At 39.9% G+C, this 17,268-nt stretch overlaps 1 protein-coding gene across 2 annotated transcripts; it reads right to left on the bottom strand.

The window, feature by feature from the left end:
- Window positions 1–7,622: 7,622 nt before the first annotated feature.
- On the bottom strand, window positions 7,623–11,113 carry LOC124524793 (GTPase IMAP family member 2-like). 2 transcript variants are annotated; one of them, XM_047097196.1, is made up of 3 exons: window positions 10,913–11,113; window positions 9,548–9,583; window positions 7,623–8,708 (listed from the first exon to the last, which is right to left on the bottom strand). In XM_047097196.1, exons 2-3 carry the CDS (start codon window positions 9,573–9,575, stop codon window positions 7,729–7,731), a joined length of 1,008 nt encoding a protein of 335 aa, XP_046953152.1. In that variant the 5' UTR covers window positions 9,576–9,583; window positions 10,913–11,113; the 3' UTR covers window positions 7,623–7,728. The 2 variants fall into 2 exon arrangements, with proteins under 2 accessions (XP_046953152.1, XP_046953153.1); XM_047097197.1 differs by lacking the exon at window positions 10,913–11,113 and adding an exon at window positions 9,740–10,903.
- Window positions 11,114–17,268: the final 6,155 nt, after the last annotated feature.

Genomic DNA, 17,268 nt, shown 5'->3' with positions numbered 1-17,268 from the left:
CCATGAAAGCACCCAAATATAGAAACCAATTAATCACAACCATAAAGAAACTCATTGATAATAATACCATAAGAGTAGGGGACTTCATCGCCCCACTTACAGCAATAAACAGATCATCTAAGCAGAAAACCAATGAAACAGTGGCTTTGAATGACACACTGGACCTGTGGACTTAACAGATATATTCAGAACATGTCATCCCAAAGCAGCAGAATACACATTCTTCTCAAGTGCACATGGAACATGCTCCAGAATAGATCACATATGGGACAGAAATCAGCCCTCAACAAGTACAAAAAGATCGAGATCATACCGTGCATATTTTCAGACTACAGCACTATGAAACTCAAAATCAACCACAAGGAAAAATTTGGAAAGACAACACATACTTGGAGAGTAAAGAACGTCCTGCTAAAGAATGAATGGCTTAACCAAGAAGTTAAAGAGGAGATTAAAAGTACATGGAAGCCAATGAACATAACACCACAGCCCAAAACCTCTGGAACTCAACAAATGCGGTTATAAGAGGGAAGTATATAGCAATCCAGGCCTTCCTAAAGAAGGAAGAAAGGTCTCAGGTACACAACATAACCTTACACCTTAAACAACTGGAAAGAGAACAGCAAATAAACCCCAAACCAGCAGGAGATGGGAAATAATAAAGAGCAAAGCAGAAATCAATGCTATGAAAAACAAAAACAAAAAACAGTAGAACAGATCAATGAACTCAGAAGCTGGTTCTTTGAAAGAATTAACAAAATTGATAAACCCTTAGCCAGTTTGATCAAAAAGAAAAAGGAAAAAATGCAAATAAATAAAATCAAGAATGAAAAAGGAGAGATCACAACCAACACAGCAGAAATACAAACAATAATAGGCGAATATTAGGAACAATTATATGCCAATAAATTGGGCCATCTGGAAGAAATGGACAAATTCCTAGAAACATATAAATGACCAAGACTGAAATAAGAAGAAATAGAAAATTTGAACAGACCCATAGCCAGTAAAGAAATTGAATTAGTAATCAAAAATCTCCCAAAAGAGGTTAGAGTGGGAGAGAGCCAAAGCATAAGAGACTGTTAAAAACTGAGAACAAACTGAGGGTTGATGGGGGGTGGGAGGGAGGGGAGGGTGGGTGATGGGTATTGAGGAGGGCACCTTTTGGGATGAGCACTGGGTGTTGTATGGAAACCAATTTGTCAATAAATTTCATATATATATATATATAAAATAAAAATAAAAAAAAAATCTCCCTACAAACAAGAGTCCAGGGCTGTAGGGTTTTCCAGGGGAATTCTACCAAACATTTAAAGAAGAGTTAGCACTTATTCTTTTGAAGCTTTTCTAAAAAATAGAAATGGAAGGAAAGCTTCCAAAATCAATCTACGAGGCCAGCATTATCTTGATTCCCAAACCAGACAAAGATCCCACTAAAACGAGAACTACAGACCAATTTCCCTGGTGAATATGGATGTGAAAATTCCCAACAAGATACTAGCCAACTGGACCCAACAATACGTTAGAATGATTATTCAGTATGATCCATGGGATTTATACCTGGGATGCAGGCCTTGTTCAATATCCACAAACCAATCAATGTGATACATCACATCAATAAAAGAAAGGAAAACAGTCACATGACCCTCTCAATAGATGCAGAGAAAACATTTGACACAATACAGCATCCTTTCTTTATAAAAACCCTCAAGAAAGTAGGGATAGAAGAATCATACCTCAAGATCATAAAAGCCATATACAAAAGACCCACTGCTGATATCATCCTCAATGGTGAAAAACTGAGAGCTTTCTCCCTAAGGTCAGGAGAAGGACAAGGATGTCCATTATTGCTAGTGTTATTCAACACAGTATTGGAAGCCCTAGCCTTAGCAATCAGACAACACAAAGGAATAAAAGGCATCCAAATTGGCAAGGAGGAAGTCAAACTTTCACTCTTTGCAGATGATATGATACTCTATATGGAAAACCCAAAAGATTCCTCCAAAGAATTCTTAGGACTGATATATGAATTCAAAAGTCACAGGATATAAAATCAATGCACAGAAATCGATTGCATATCTATACACCAGTTATGAAGCAACAGAAAGAGAAATCAAGGAATCGATCCCATTTACAATTGCACCAAAACCCATAAAATACCTAGGAATAAGCCTAACCAAGGAGGTGATAAATCTATACACTGAAAATTATAGAAAGCTTATGAAAGAAATTGAAGAAGACACAAAAAATGGAAAAATATTCCATGTTCATGCATTGGAATAACAAATATTGTTAAAATGTTGATAGTACCCCAACAATCTAATATTCAATGCAATCCCTAACAAAATAACACAAGCATTTTTACAAAGCTGGAACAAACAATCCTAAAATTTGTATGGAAACATAAAAGACCCCGAATAGCCAAAGCAATCTTGAGAAAGAAAAGCAAAGCTGGAGGCATCACAATTCCAGATTTCAAGATGTATTATAAAACTGTAATAATCAAGACAGTATGATACCGGCACAAAACAGACACTTAGATTCATGGAATAGAATAGAGAACCCATAAATGAACCCACAAACATACGGCCAACCAATATTTTACAAAGTAGGAAAGAATATGCAATGGAATAAAGACAGTCTCCTCAGGAAATGGTGTTGGGGAAACTGGACAGCGACATCCAGAAGAATGAACCTGGACCACTTTTATACATCATACACAAAAATAAACTCAATATGGATGAAAGACCTAAACATAAGACAGGGAGCCATCAAAATCCTAGAGGAAAAAGCAGGCAAAAACCTCTTTATGCATTTCAATGAAATTTTTATCTTCCTCCAAGGTCTTCATATTTGCTTAGTAAAAATGTGTTTTTCAATACCTTTGTAACAAGGTACTCAGCAAAAATATGAGGAGTTTTTGTTGTTGCCATTGTTGTTGCTATAAATTGTAGCATTTTAAAGATTCTTATTTCCTAATAAATTGTTGCTTAGGAATTCAAATACTCTAGAGTGAGAGGAGGTTATTATTGTCTGAACCTATATATACACAATGATTATGGTGAAAAGTGAGAGCTTTAATTCTTTGTCTTCTGTCCTATGACCTTTATTTTATTTCTATTATCTTATTGTTCTGGTTGGGAACTCTGGCATCCTATGAAATACAAGTGCTGACAGCAGATATTAATTAATGAGAATGTGTCTATTGCTTCATTATTAACTATAATGTTAGTAGAGATGTATGATCCAGTATCAAATTTAGGAAGCTATCTCCTATTACCAGATTGCTACATTTTAAAAAATTGAGCTTGTATTAAATTTTACCAAATTCATTATCTGTTGAAATAAAGATATTTTTTTCTGTAAAAAACAAACAAACAAACAAACAAACAAAAAAAAAACCTCTTTGAACTTGGCCGCAGCAACTTCTTACTCAATGTGTCTCTGGAGGCAGGGAAACAAAAACAAAAATAAACTATTGGGGCTTCATCAAGATAAAAAGCTTCTGCAGGGCAAAGGAAATAATCAGCGAAACTAAAAGGCAACTGACAAAATGGGTGAGGATATTTGTAAATGACATATCAGATAAAGGGTTAGGATCCAAAACGTATAAAGAACTTATCAAGCTCAACACCCAAAAAAGAAATACTTCACTGAAGAAATGGGAAAAAGACATGAATAGACACTTTTCTAAAGAAGACATCTAAAAAGGGGTGCCTGCATGGCTCAGTTGGTTAAGCGTCCGACTTTGGTTCAGGTCATGATTTCATGGTTCATGAGTTTGAGCCCTGTGTCAGGATCTGTCCTGACAGTTCAGAACCAGGAGCCCTCTTCAGATTCTGTGTCTGCCTCTCTGTCTTTGCTCCTCCCCTGCTCACACTCTCTCTCGCTCTCTCTGAAATAAATATACGTTAAAAATTGTTTAAAAGAAGAAGACATCCAGATGGATAACAAATGGAAAAATGCTCCACATTACTCATTATCAGCAAAATGCAAACCAAAACCACAATGAAATACCACCTGACACCAGTCACAATGGCTAAAATTAACAACTCAGGCAACAGATGTTGGTGAGGATGAGGAGAAAGAGGATCCCTTTTGCACTGCTGGTGGGAATGCAAACTGGTGCAGCCACTTGGAAAACAGTATGGAGGTTCCTCAAAAAATTAAAAGTAGAACTACCCTATGACCTAGCAATTGCACTACTAGGTATTTATCCAAGGGATAAATTTCAGACACATGCACCCTAATGTTCATAGCAGCACTACCGACAATAGACAAAGTATGGAAAGAGTCCAAATGTCCATCCACCAACAGATGAATGGGTAAAGAAGATGTATATATACACAATGGAGTGCTGCTCAGTTATCAAAAAGAATGAAATCTTGCCATTTGCAGCAACATGGTTGGGATTAGAGGGTATTATGCTAAGTGAAATTAGTCAACCAGAGAAAGACAAATATCATATGACTTCACTCATATGTGGAATTTAAGATATAAAACAGATGAACATAAGGGAAGGGAAGGAAAAAATAATATAAAAACAGGGAGAGGGACAAAACCTAAGAGACTCTTAAATATAGAGAACAAACAGAGGGTTTCTGGAGGGGTTGTGGATGGGGGGATGGGCTAAATGGGTAAAGGGCATTAAGGAAGACACTTGTTGGGATGAGCACTGGGTGTTATATGTAGGAGATGAGTCACTGGATTCTATTCCTGAAATAATTGTTGCACTATATGCTAACTAAGGAATGAAAATTTTAAAAAGAAGTAATAATTAAAAAAAAAAAGAAATAGTCACTCAGATTGAGATAGATTTGGTTTCACTGTAGAATGTGCATACACTTTGCATCTACTGTTTTCATTATTGGAATTTTAGCCAAAGTTCCATTATGAATTTAACATCCTACTGTATTATAACCTTCTGTGAGCAAATATTTAAACAAAGAGACACACATACCTCCCAATAAAAAGTAAATACAGGTTTAACCTGAAAAAAAAAATGTCTTTAACTGCAGCGATTCTTTCCTAAGTACATTCAATTATTGTCACCTTTGCATTCAGGTTAATGCTGTAGGTGAGGCAAAGCCAAAGGTTCTACTCCTGAGAAGCACTAGGGAGATGAGAGTCCCACGTGAAATACCCTGAGAGGGGCACCTGAGGGGTTCAGTCAATTAAGTGTCCATCTTCAGCTCAGGTGATGATCGCACAGTTCATGAGTATGAGCCCTGCATGGGCTCTGTGCTGAGGGCTTGGAGCCTGGAGCTTGCTTCAGATTCTGTGTCTCCCTCTCTCCCTGCCCCTCCCCAACTCATGCTCTGTCTCTGTCTCTCTCTCTCAAAAATAAAATAAACATTAAAAAATATTGAAATACCTTGAGAGCAGTGATTCCCATTTGTCTCCCATGGCAGAATGCAGGTAGAAAGTCCTTGATAGATATTACACATGGTGGTTCACACAATAGGAGAATGACATGTGCGACACATTCACTTCTCTCCAGCTTCAAGAGTTTATATCTATTTATCCATTCATTAACATTCATTGATTGTTTTACTTCAGGGTAGATTTTATACCATAATACTACAATGAGAATCTAAGAGCACCTGGCTGGCTCAGTCGGTTGAGTGACTGACTTTTGATTTCGGCTCAGGTCATGATCACACCATTGGTGGGCTGGGGACCCATATCGGGCTCTACGCTGACAGCTTGGAGCCTGCTTGGGATTCTCTCTCTCCCTCTCTTTCTGCCCCTCCCCTGTTTGTGCTCACTCTCCCTTTCCTCTGTTTCAAAGTAAATAAATAAACAAAACAACAACAAAAGAGTGCACTGAGAATTTAGAGATAAGTAAAACAAAGTCCCTTTGGAGACTGGCTTCACTCACTCAGCATAAAAACTTTGAGAGTCATCCATGTGGTGTGTGTCCATAGCTTGTCTTCTTTAATTGCTGACTAGGATTCCATCTTATGGTTGCACCACAGTTTATCACTTCTTTTTTATTTAGTCTTATGCCCATAATTGACTGCTCTTATCTCATTGCATTGGCTAAAACGTCTATCACGATGTTGAATAGTAAAGGATGGACATGGCTTGCTTTGTTCCTCAATATATCTTCAGTGATTCCCAGTTAAGTAAGTGAGATACTGGATTACAGTAGTATACAATTTGTATTTGTGTGTGTATAAATATTTTAAACAAGTATTCTCCACTTTTTATAAAAGTTTTTAAAATTTATTTTGAGAAAGAGAGAGAGGGAGGGAGAGCGAGCATGTGTGAGCAGGGGAGTGGCAGAAAGAGGAAGAGAGAATCCCAAGCAGGCTCCACACTGTCCCAAAGAGTCAGATGCGCTGCTCAATCCCAAGAACTGTGAGATCATGACCTGAGCTGAAATTGAGTCAGACATGTAACCAACTGACCCACCCAGGTGCCCCTGTCTACTCTTTTCTTGAGTGAATAGCTATTATATTATTTATCATGAATAGCTGTTAAATTTTGTCAAAGGCTTTCACAAGTCATCTATGGAAATAACCTTATGATTATTTTTCCTTAAGTCTATTGATAAGGTGAATGACATTAATAGATTTTCCAATAACGAATCAATTTTTCATTTATGTTTAAGAATGTGGTGTTGGAGTCTATTTGCTAGTATTTTATTTGGTATTTTTGTTTTGATACTCATGAGAGATATTGGTTTATAGTTTCATCTTTTTGTATGGTCTTTATCAAGCTTAGGTATCAATGCTATACTTCTTTTGAAAAAGCAGTTAGGGAAATTTCCCTTCATTTCCAATGTTCTGCAACAATTTAAAGAGCACTGGGACTATCTGAATGTTGAAGGTTCAGAAGAACTCCCATGCAAAACCATCTGGCCTTGGTACTTACTTTGTGGTGTGGTCCCTGAATGGCTTTCTCAATCTCTTCCATGTAAATTGGTCTATTTCACCTTCATCTGTCTAGTGGAAATAGTTTTGCTAATCTGTATTTCCCCAGGAAAGTTATCCATTTCATCCAGATCTTCACATTTATTTGCAAAGAAGTCTTAAATTTTAAAAATGTCTTCTGATTTAGTTGTCACAACTTCTTATCATATTGAAAATTTTATTTGTGTCCTTTTCCCCTTTTCTTATCCAAAAAGATGAGTAGTTTATTTTTTTTTCAACAAACCAGAGTTTTAATTTATTAATTAGGCCCTGTATGTTTTATTCCCCACCACATTAATTTTTGTTTTTATTTTTATTATTTCCATACTTTCCTTTAGTTTACTTCCTTTTCATGGGTATTTTTTGGTATGGGAATTGAATTTATTAATTTTCATTCTTCTATTCTTATTGGAGAAGTTTTGGGCGTGCTTCATTTTCCTTCCCTCATTTCTTTGTTTTTCAAAAATATTTATTTATTTTAAAGTGTACTTATTTATATTGAGAAAGTAGAGAGAGCATGAGTGGGGGAGGGGCAGAGAGAGAGTGAGACTCAGAATCTGAACAGGCTCCAGGCTCTGAGCTGTCAGCACAGAGCCCAACGTGGGGCTTGAATCTATGAAGCGTGAGATCATGACCTGAGCTGAAGTCAGACACTTAATCCACTGAGCCACCCAGGTGCCCCAAGCAATGTCAAGATTTAAACACTTTACAGAATCTCAAACATTTACTGATGTCAGGCACTGCATTTTACAGGGGAAGCACTTGGACTCACCCCATACACGGCAGTGAGTAAATAATTGCTGACCTGTAACTATGCTCTACGAGTTATGCATTCCAGCCCAGTGATCTTTCTCAAAATTGTCATCAGTATTCCAGCTATAAAGAACAGCAATCTACAGGACAAACTGCACATTCTAACGAGAAAGCAGTAAAACAAGTTGCACACTCTGTACAATGGACACAATAACAGAACTGGGAATTTGGCGAACAAATGAATACAAAATAAAATAAAGACGAATGTTTTGATTAGGCCTTGTTTCAGGCCATTTGATTCAGCTGAGTAACGTCTCTGAATTTGCATGTACTTCACAAGATCTCTTTTGAAATCCTTGAACCTTTCCTCTGACCACACAGGTCCACATTCTGATGCTGTTACTAGGCTGTAGAGCCCATTGGTATAGTGGTCACCCCTTTTCTCCAACACCAGGTCCTCAATCACATCCATTAGCTCCCTCACTTGGCCATCCCGCTCACTCCCTGTAGCACAGTTGTTAAAGGCACACACTCTGCCCCCACATGCTGCCACCACCTTGCACAGGGCTTTGTTATCTGTGTCGCGGATGTAATCCGTCACGGATTCTCCCTCCAGGTCTTCCTTGTGGGTGAAGAGGACAATTGTGTGTCTCATGGCATCTTCTCCAAAGATCTCCTTCACCCTCTGCACAGCCTGCTGGTCCTGGTCAGTGAATCGGCCCAGCTGGGCCACCAGGAGCAGCACATGGGGTCCTGGTGCAGAGAGTAAGTAGCATCTCCACACCTCTTTGTACAAGGAATCAGAGTGGTCCTTCCCAGAAAACATATCCGGTGTGTCAACAATGACCATCTCCCTCCCTCCCCAGCTTCCCTCATGTTTACTGCAAGTCTTAGTGATGGACTGGGCACTCAGCCGCGATTCAAATGCTTGCATCCTGAGGATGCTGTTCCCTGTAGCACTTTTGCCGGTTCCTGTTTTGCCCACCAGCATGATTCTCAGCTCTGATCCTCTGGCACGTTGGTTCTTCATACATGGTTCTGTAGAGCAAGTTTACAGTGTCATGAATATACTGCTTATGCCAATGGAATATTTTTAACAATGGGAGATATTCCCACCTTATGGGCAAAGAGAATCTTCCAATACACTGTATTGATAAAACAGAAGCTAACTCCATTATCAAATAAAACAAACAATGATTTTTAAGACATCTCAGTTTCTCTAGGAATGCCACGTTGGATCTTAGAAAAACATACTCAGGGGACGAGACGGATTTAGAAACATATGGGGCGCCTGGATGGCTCAGTTGGTTAAGTGTCCGACTTCAGCTCAAGTCATGATCTAGTGGTCTGTGAGTTCAAGCCCCGCATCGGACTTTGTGCTGACAACTCAGAGCCTGGAGCCTGCTTCGGATTCTGTGTCTCCTTCAGTCTCTGCCCCCGCCCACCCCCACCCCTGCTCACGCTCTGTCTTTCTCTCAAAAATGAATAAATGTTAAAAAAAAAGAAAAGAAACATATCTTGTCATGCAAGGCTTGCCCAAATCACCCAGTGCTGGCTGTCTAAAGTACACATTTTCTGAAGATCAGAGATGTGTAGTCAAGACTGTGAGTTCCATCTCACAGTCGGTTAAGTAACCTGACTCCGTTCCAAGGTCAGAGATGGTTCCTCTGACTTCTCTGGGCTGGGGTGTGTTCTTGACCACTAGTGAAATGGCTGGACCAGGGAAATACTGAAATGAGCAGCATAAAATTTTTCTCTCTAATGAAGAAGCATCTGATAGCTTATGCTTTGCTTAGAGAGGGTAGAATGATTTTTATATAAAATAGGCAGAAAATATGGTAAAATAATCACACACACACAAGAATTCATATTCTTACCAGAATGACTGCATTCCTGTTGGTCCATTGCTGTTCCTGAGGGACAGAGAGGCCAGAGACCAATAATATATATATTATATATAAATATTATTATAAATATATATTATATATGTTTATAAATATTATATATACAATGTATATGTGTATAATATATGTTATATTATATTTATATTTATACATTTATATACTTACATTTATATTTATGTTTTTAGTTTATTAGTTCTGCATCATGAAAGACTCTTGTATTCCGAGAGCACTGTCATACCCATGGCTCGTTTGTTTAGTCATAGCTGATGGGGGAGATAATTAATCTGTCTTACAGAGAAATAGAGTCCCTTGCCCAAAGTCACCCAGTGAGTTGAGAAGTGGGTTTAGTTTGTAAGCCCTACCTGCTCCTGGTCTCCACACCTACCTCTTCTCTACTTCCTCCATCCTCCCAAGACCTCCTGCCCCTCCTGCTCTCTTTGGTCTCACCCTTTCCCTCTCTCACCTTCCTCTCTAAATCTGCCTTCCCCAGATGTGAGGTTCAGTCTTTTCTTTCCTTCTCTCCTTTCCCCACCTTGCTCCCTTCTTCCCTACCTCTCCTCTCTCTCCAACCCCACCACTCTGCCTTGCAGTCCTTGCAAGAGACTCCATGAATCAAGCATACTATCTTTGAATCCAGAAATACATTTCATTCAATCCATCAATTACTTGCATTTTCTTCTTTCCTCAACAGCATGAAGAAGCCCTGGGGTCTATCCCTTTACCTATACATCGCTTTGTTTCATCAGATAGTTTTTCTCTTTTGCTTAAAGAGCTCTTTTTCTCACAGCATATACCAAAGTGACAAGGCACAGAAAACTCATGAGCACATGGGAATGTCCAAATTCTTTTCACTGACTTTATGTTAAGGAAGCTCTGTTTGCCAGTAACATGTAAACTAAACTATACGATGTTTACAGTTCCTGTAAACTGACTATACTTCAGGCAAAGCAGTCACTCTAAATTGTTTCCCTTAAAATCAGGAAAATTGTTCTTAAAAAAATTTTTTTTTCAAGCATAGCCTGGGAAGTAGAAATCAACACTGAGGAGCTTTTCGTGAATGTGAGCTTATCTGATTTACTGTCAAAAAAAAACACAACCAAACAACAAACAACAAAAACAAAAACCCAGATGACTCCTTGTTAAAACCTGTGACTTGCCAGCTCAGCTCAAAGAGAAAGAAAATAAAACAAAAGTGCAGTCTATCTTCTTCCTCTTCTCAATCTCCACAGAGCCTCCCTGCTGCAAAAGAGCCCCACCATGTGCCTGTGTCTGACATTCTCATTTATGCCACATGCACACAATAAACAGTTAAAATAGGAAATTTTAATCAGTAGTTACTTGCTATCAGGTTGACCGTGTTTTCTTGCCAGTAGTGGAACACCAGTGTTCGAATGATTTCAGCTGGACAGGAAAGAAAGGCAGGACTGCCTCTGGCAGATTTGATCCCTTCTCTGCAGGGCTGTGTCCTCACTGTTTCAAGTTTGCCCAAGTGCAAAGCCCCGCCCCTCGTGGAAGTTAAGCCTCTTTCTCACTGGTGGAAGGGACTGTTCTAAAGGCAAGTGTGGACTGGGGAGGACAAGAGCATGGAAGGGGCACCTCTAATGGGGTGCTGTGCAGAGACAGAAGTTTGCAGGAAGAGGAACCTGAGAGAAGCCCACTTCCTGAGTCAGACTGGAAGTTAACCGTCATTAACTCTTAAAGCATTTTGAAATAACTCACTCATGGCTTTCCTGGCACCCTGGCTTTTCTTTCCTGTCCAGCTCTGTAATTTCAGGGGACGCACTTCTGGGGATCAAAGATCTAGTCGTGTCTACAGTAATAATTCGAGTGTGGGCATTCAGGAAGAACAAACCAAAGAGTTAAAGTTGAAATCGTTCAAATGCTCTTTCTTCTTATTTATGTGGCAGCCATCACAGCAGGGGAGAGAGAATATGGAGTTTACATTGCCTTCATCTCAGATTTGCAGTAACCTCATGTGGCTTTCTCTCCCAACCCACTGATGAGGAATAGTCCCACAACCCTGGCCTCACTACAGTAAGGCTGGGAAATGCAGTGGAGCCGTGGGATTTGGGTGAACATCACTACCTTGCTACACACGCTATTATTACTTTGCTTTGTATTCTTCCAGATTCGTTTCTACGCAGTTCCTTAAGTGTGCTGAAGAACAATACAATGTGGGTAACTCCTGCTTAATATCAGTAATCTATTTCTAAAAATAAGATATTCTGTGTCAAAACAGTAACAGAGACCTATTTCCTATTGTTTTATATGTAAAACAAATATAATGTAAATATAATACATCAAGCCAAAGCCTATCAATTTTCTAAATCATATATAAAATTCAGTAAAGCACTTATATATAATTAAAAAAAATAATAAACACTTAGGGGCACCTGGGTGACCCAGTCAGTTAAGCATCCGGTTCCTGGTTTTGGCTCAGGTCATGATCTCACGGGGAGATGGGGAGATACTGGTCAAAGGTAAAAGGCTTCAGTTATAAGATGACTAAGTCCCGGGGATCTAACGTACAGCATGATGACTACAGTTATAATTCTGGATTGTACCCTTGAAAGTTGTTGAGACAGCAGATCTGAAGCAACCTCAGCACACTCATAAAGAAGTGCAGTGAGAGTGCGTGAGGTGAACTAGCAAAGGCGGGGGTGGGGAGTGTGGAACAATCCATACCTGACGTTTATTGCTGACTTCCAAAGTTTCATGGAAGTGATGAGTGCAAAGCAAAACAAACGAAAGACACAATACAACATACATACATACAAACAAACAAACAAACAAACAAGAACTCCCAATTTGGATCTTTTAAAAGAGGTTAGATTTAGAGGCTTGTCCATTGAAAAGTGTGAAGAATTGTTAGCTTAACATAGCACAGGATTTGCTGCCAAGGAACTAGTTTGAACTGATGCCCAAAGTTTTAAGAAGGGTCAGTCTCATAGTATAAAAATTAATGACTAGGGGCACCTGGGTGCCTCAGTTGGTTAAGCATCCCACTTCAGCACAGGTCATGATCTTGTGGTCCCTGGGTTTGAGCCCCGTGTCATGCTCTGTGCTGACAGCTCAGAGTCTGGAGCCTGCTTCAGATTCTGTGACCCTCTCTCTCTCCCCCTTCCCCCTCAAAAATAAATATTCAAAAAAATTTTTTTAAATTAATGACTAAACTTTTAAATTAAAAAATTTTAGGGGCACCTGGGTGGCTCAGTTGGTTGAGTGTCCGACTCTTGATTTCAGCTCAGGTCATGATCCCAGGGTCATGTGATCAAGCCCCACATTAGGCTCTGTGCTGTGTGTGGAGGTTGCTTAGGATTCTCTCTCTCTCTCTCTCTCTCTCTCTCTCTCTCTCTCTCCCTCTGCCCCTGTCCCCTGCTCTCTCTCCCTAAACATTTTTTAATGTTTTATTTTATATTTTGAGAGAAAGAGAGAGAGAGACAGAGACAGAGCATGAGCAGGGGAGGGGCAGAGAGATGGAGACAGAATCCGAGGCAGGCTCCAGGCTCTGAGCTGTCAGCACAGAGCCCTACATGGGGCCCGAACCCACGAGCAGTGAGATCATGACCTAAGCAGAAGTCGGACACTCAAATGACTGAACCACCCAGGCACCACCAAAAAAAATTTTTTTAATAAATTTTAAGTCATACAAAAGACATTAACAGAAGCATTCAATTAGATTATGGGATTACCAGCAGCATCTCATCACCAAGGGTGTATGCTGGCAAGTGAGGGAATGCAAAGAGATGTCCATTTTGAATTTTATTCCATTGCTTTGTCTATGATCTGAGAGGATGGATCACAATCATCCCCTTCCAGAGCATCAAGTACCATGACTTGAAGACAGTTCTCAGTTCCTTGGAATGGGACACAGACAAGTCTCAGGCATGGGTCATTCTGCTCTCTCCTATACCAGTTCACCCCCACACCATCTCAATCACTCTGAACAACCACTGTGACTGCTCTTTGACCTCCCTCCCCTCTCAGTGATTAAAGCTGACCAATAATCCCTTTAAATTCTGGACTTTACCTCAGTGTGAGGAACTAGGGAATTGAAACAACCAGGTCAAGAGTGCTGTCACCTTGGCAAAGGAGTGGAGGAGCTATCTTTGATGTTCCAGCCCCAGCAGGCACAGCATGAAGAACCTCGTAACACGGTTGACAATGAAGAAGCCACAACCGTGTGGCTCTCATCTAGCTGGATCCCAGCTCCCTGAAGCCATTCCAGTCACACCAATTGAAGTCCCAGTCTGCATGGAGGAGAAACAAGTTGTGCCCTCTGTCTCCTCCTGAATTGCTGGCACACGAAATCATGAGCATAATAAAATTGTTGTTTTATGGCACTGAGTTTTGGAGTGGTTTGTTATACAGCAAGAGAGAGTTGGGTCATCCATATAGATTCTTAGAAGTGGCATTGCTAGACAATTGGTACATGTACTTGTAATTTTGATAGATATTACTGGATTGCCTATAACAAAATGTTAACCAAATTGCATACATCAGCATTTTATTATTTCCCCATATCCGTGCTCATAATTTTGTCTGCCAATCTAATAAGTGAAAAATTGTATCTTAGTGTGATGTCCTCCTTTTTAAAATTTCTTCTTAATTTTTATTTTTAGAGAGATAGAGTGCATGAATGGGGGAGAAGGGCAGAGAGGGAGAGAAAGAATCTTTTTTTATTTTTTAAATATAATTTATTGTCAAATTGGCTTACATACAACACCCAGTGTTCATCCCAACAAGTGCCCTCCTCAATGCCCATTACCCATTTTCCCTCTCCCTCACTCCCCCATCCACCCTTAGTTTGTTCTCTATATTTAAGAGCCTCTTGTGGTTTGCCTCCCTCCCTCCCTGTTTGTAAGTATTTTTTCCCCTTCCCTTCCCCCATGGTCTTCTGTTAAGCTTCTCAAGATCCACACATGAGTGAAAACATATGATATCTGTCTTTCTTTGACTGACTTATGTCACTCAGCATAATACCTTCTAGTTCCATCCATGTTGTTGCAAATGCATGATTTTATTCTTTCTCATTACCAAGTAACATTCCATTGTATATATACACCACATCTTCTTTATCCATTCATTAGTTGATGGACATTTAGGCTCTTTCCATAATTTGGCTATTGTTGAAAGCGCTGCTATAAACATTGGGGTACACATCCCCCTCTGCATCAGCACTCCTGTATCCCTTGGGTAAATTCCAAGTAGTGCTATTGCTGGGTCATAGGGTAGTTCTACTTTTTATTTTTTTTGAGGAACCTCCATACTGTTTTCCAGAGCGGCTGCACCAGTTTGCATTCCCACCAACAGTGCAAGAGGGTTCCCCTTGAGAGAGAGAATATTAAGCAGGCTTCACACCCAGCACAGAGCCTGATGTAAGGCTTGATCCGACGACCCTGAGATCATGACCTGAGCCAAAATCAAGAGTTGGATGCTCAACTGAGTCAGCCACTCAGGTGCCCCTTAATGTGATTTTTATATGCGTTACTCAATATGAATGTGGATGAAAATTTTTCATATGTGTAAGAATTGTCGTTTTCTTTATTGACTACTGTCTTATATATTTGTTGCCCATGTTTGAATTCTGTTGTTAAACGTTTTGATCTTGATTTGTAGAAGTTCTTTATGGGGCCCCAAATGATCATTTTACCTCTTCCTCTTGGATTCTCTTTTTAACTTCCAATTTTGTTCACTTTTATCATGGCTGGTATCTAGAAGAATGCCAAATAATCACAATGACAGTAGGCCTCCTTGTTTTATTCCTAACTTTTGTGGAAATACTTCAATGTTTCTCATTAAACAATATGTTTTGAGGTTCAGATGGAAAATTTTATTATGCTAAAAAAATAACCAGTTATTAGATGTTGAATTTTATCAAATTACCTTTCAATAGCTAAAGGGATTATCAGATTACGTGGCCCCATGGCTTTATAATACATTAAATTAGATGAAAGTATTTCCCAATATTAAACCTTCTTTGCATTCCACTTAAGGTATTGCTGGATTCTATTTGCTAATAGCTACTTTAGGCTGTCTTTCCAGCTCACTGGCTGCTCCTTTGCCCTGGTTCCAGCTGTATCAGGTTTTGGGCTTCCCTCTTCCTTCCAAACATGACAGCCATCTTGTTTTTCTGAACAGTTTATGCCATTCCAGAGGAATTATCGTTCTATCTTTTAAGAGAATAATATTTTTACCATCACTATCTTTCCCCCATCACTACCTCCTTTCTTAGGCAAACCTGACATTGAACAAAAATTTTAGCATTATGAGTGTTATTAAGGGGAATGCAAGGTAGCTTGGGAGCATGTAAGAGAGAAGCTAAACTGAGGGGAGAGGGGTAATCGGAAAAGAGTTCTTAGAATTAACATCACATGAGCTGAAGTTGAAGAGTGAGTAGAAACTAGAGGGATTGAAAGAAAAAGAAACAGGGTATTCCAAGGAAAGTGACAGCATGGCATTCTCCCGGATATTCAAAGGAAGCCAGGATGTCTAGAACCCAGAGACAAGAAGTCAGATTGTGTGGTAATGAGGCTGGAGTTTGAGGTAGAAGATTCAATTCATATGGGGACTTGTCATCAAGTTTGGATCCTGAATATTCTCCTACAAAAAATGGAAAATCACTCCAGGATTGTTTTAATCAGGCCACAGTCAGATGTGTGTGACTGTTGGCTGTGTGAAGAATAGATTCAAAAACCTGTCCCTCGTTGTGTGTTCCATGATCTGCATTTGGGTGTTCTTATTGGGGTCCTCCTTCACTTCCTCTGCCTTGCTACATCCCACCCTCTTAGTGCACCAAAACAGAACAGTTATGGTTAAGGCAAACTGGAGAGAAGCCCTGGATGTGACCTGGGAGGTGAGCACATGGAGTCTTTGCCCCAATATGTCTCCTGACACCTTCCCCTGTACTCAGGATCCTGTCCGCCCTCTATTCCCTCACCAACAACTTCTGCACAAAAGCTTTTCATGTTTACTTCTAATTCATTCTGAGTTCAACTGTGTCTTGAAAAGAACTTGGTTTCTAGGTGTTTTTGCCAAGGCTGAAAAATAACTTTTCTGGTTTAGTGAAAGGAAACCACAAGCACCAAAGCTGCTTCTGAGGCAAACTCTGTGCTCTGAGGGGGTGGAGAACCATCTTATCTGGTGTCATCTGAAGGAACTGAAATTCCCCTCTGTCCAAACACACACCTGCAACCCACTACTCTTGAGATATCATTCTTCTCTTATGAGTAAAGGTTTTCCCCAGGATAGGGTGAAGCAAACAAAACAACACATGGGGAGAGATTCAGAAGGTCAAAAGAGCCAAATACAGATCAAAGCAGAGTTAAAGATTCAAATCCTCAGACACCAGCTAGATGGTTTGTTTGGTATAGTCTGTGACCCATAGCACTGGAGAGGCAGCATCTCTTTTGTTTGTTTTAATTTGAGAGACGGAGAGGAGAGGAGAGGGGAGGGGAGGGGAGGGGAGAGGAGAGGAGAGGACAGGGGCAGAGCAGAGCGTGGGAATCTTAAGCAGGCTTAATGCTCAGTGCAAAGCCTGATGTGGGGCTTGACCCCATCACCCTGGGATCATGACCTGAGCAAAAATCAAGCGTTGGACGTTCAGTGGAAAGAGCCACCCAGGTGCCCCAGATGGGCAGCATCTTACAAAAAAGATGAACTGTGCAAGTCTAACTTACTATCTTGGGTCTGAA

The sequence above is a fragment of the Lynx rufus genome, unplaced genomic scaffold, assembly GCF_022079265.1.
Source record: "Lynx rufus isolate CCGP_SWC_20201006 ecotype Redwood Valley unplaced genomic scaffold, mLynRuf1.p SCAF_4, whole genome shotgun sequence".
Classification (NCBI taxonomy): domain Eukaryota; kingdom Metazoa; phylum Chordata; class Mammalia; order Carnivora; family Felidae; genus Lynx; species Lynx rufus.
Note: the sequence above shows the minus strand (reverse complement) of the source record. Positions and strands in the feature narration are given on the sequence as shown.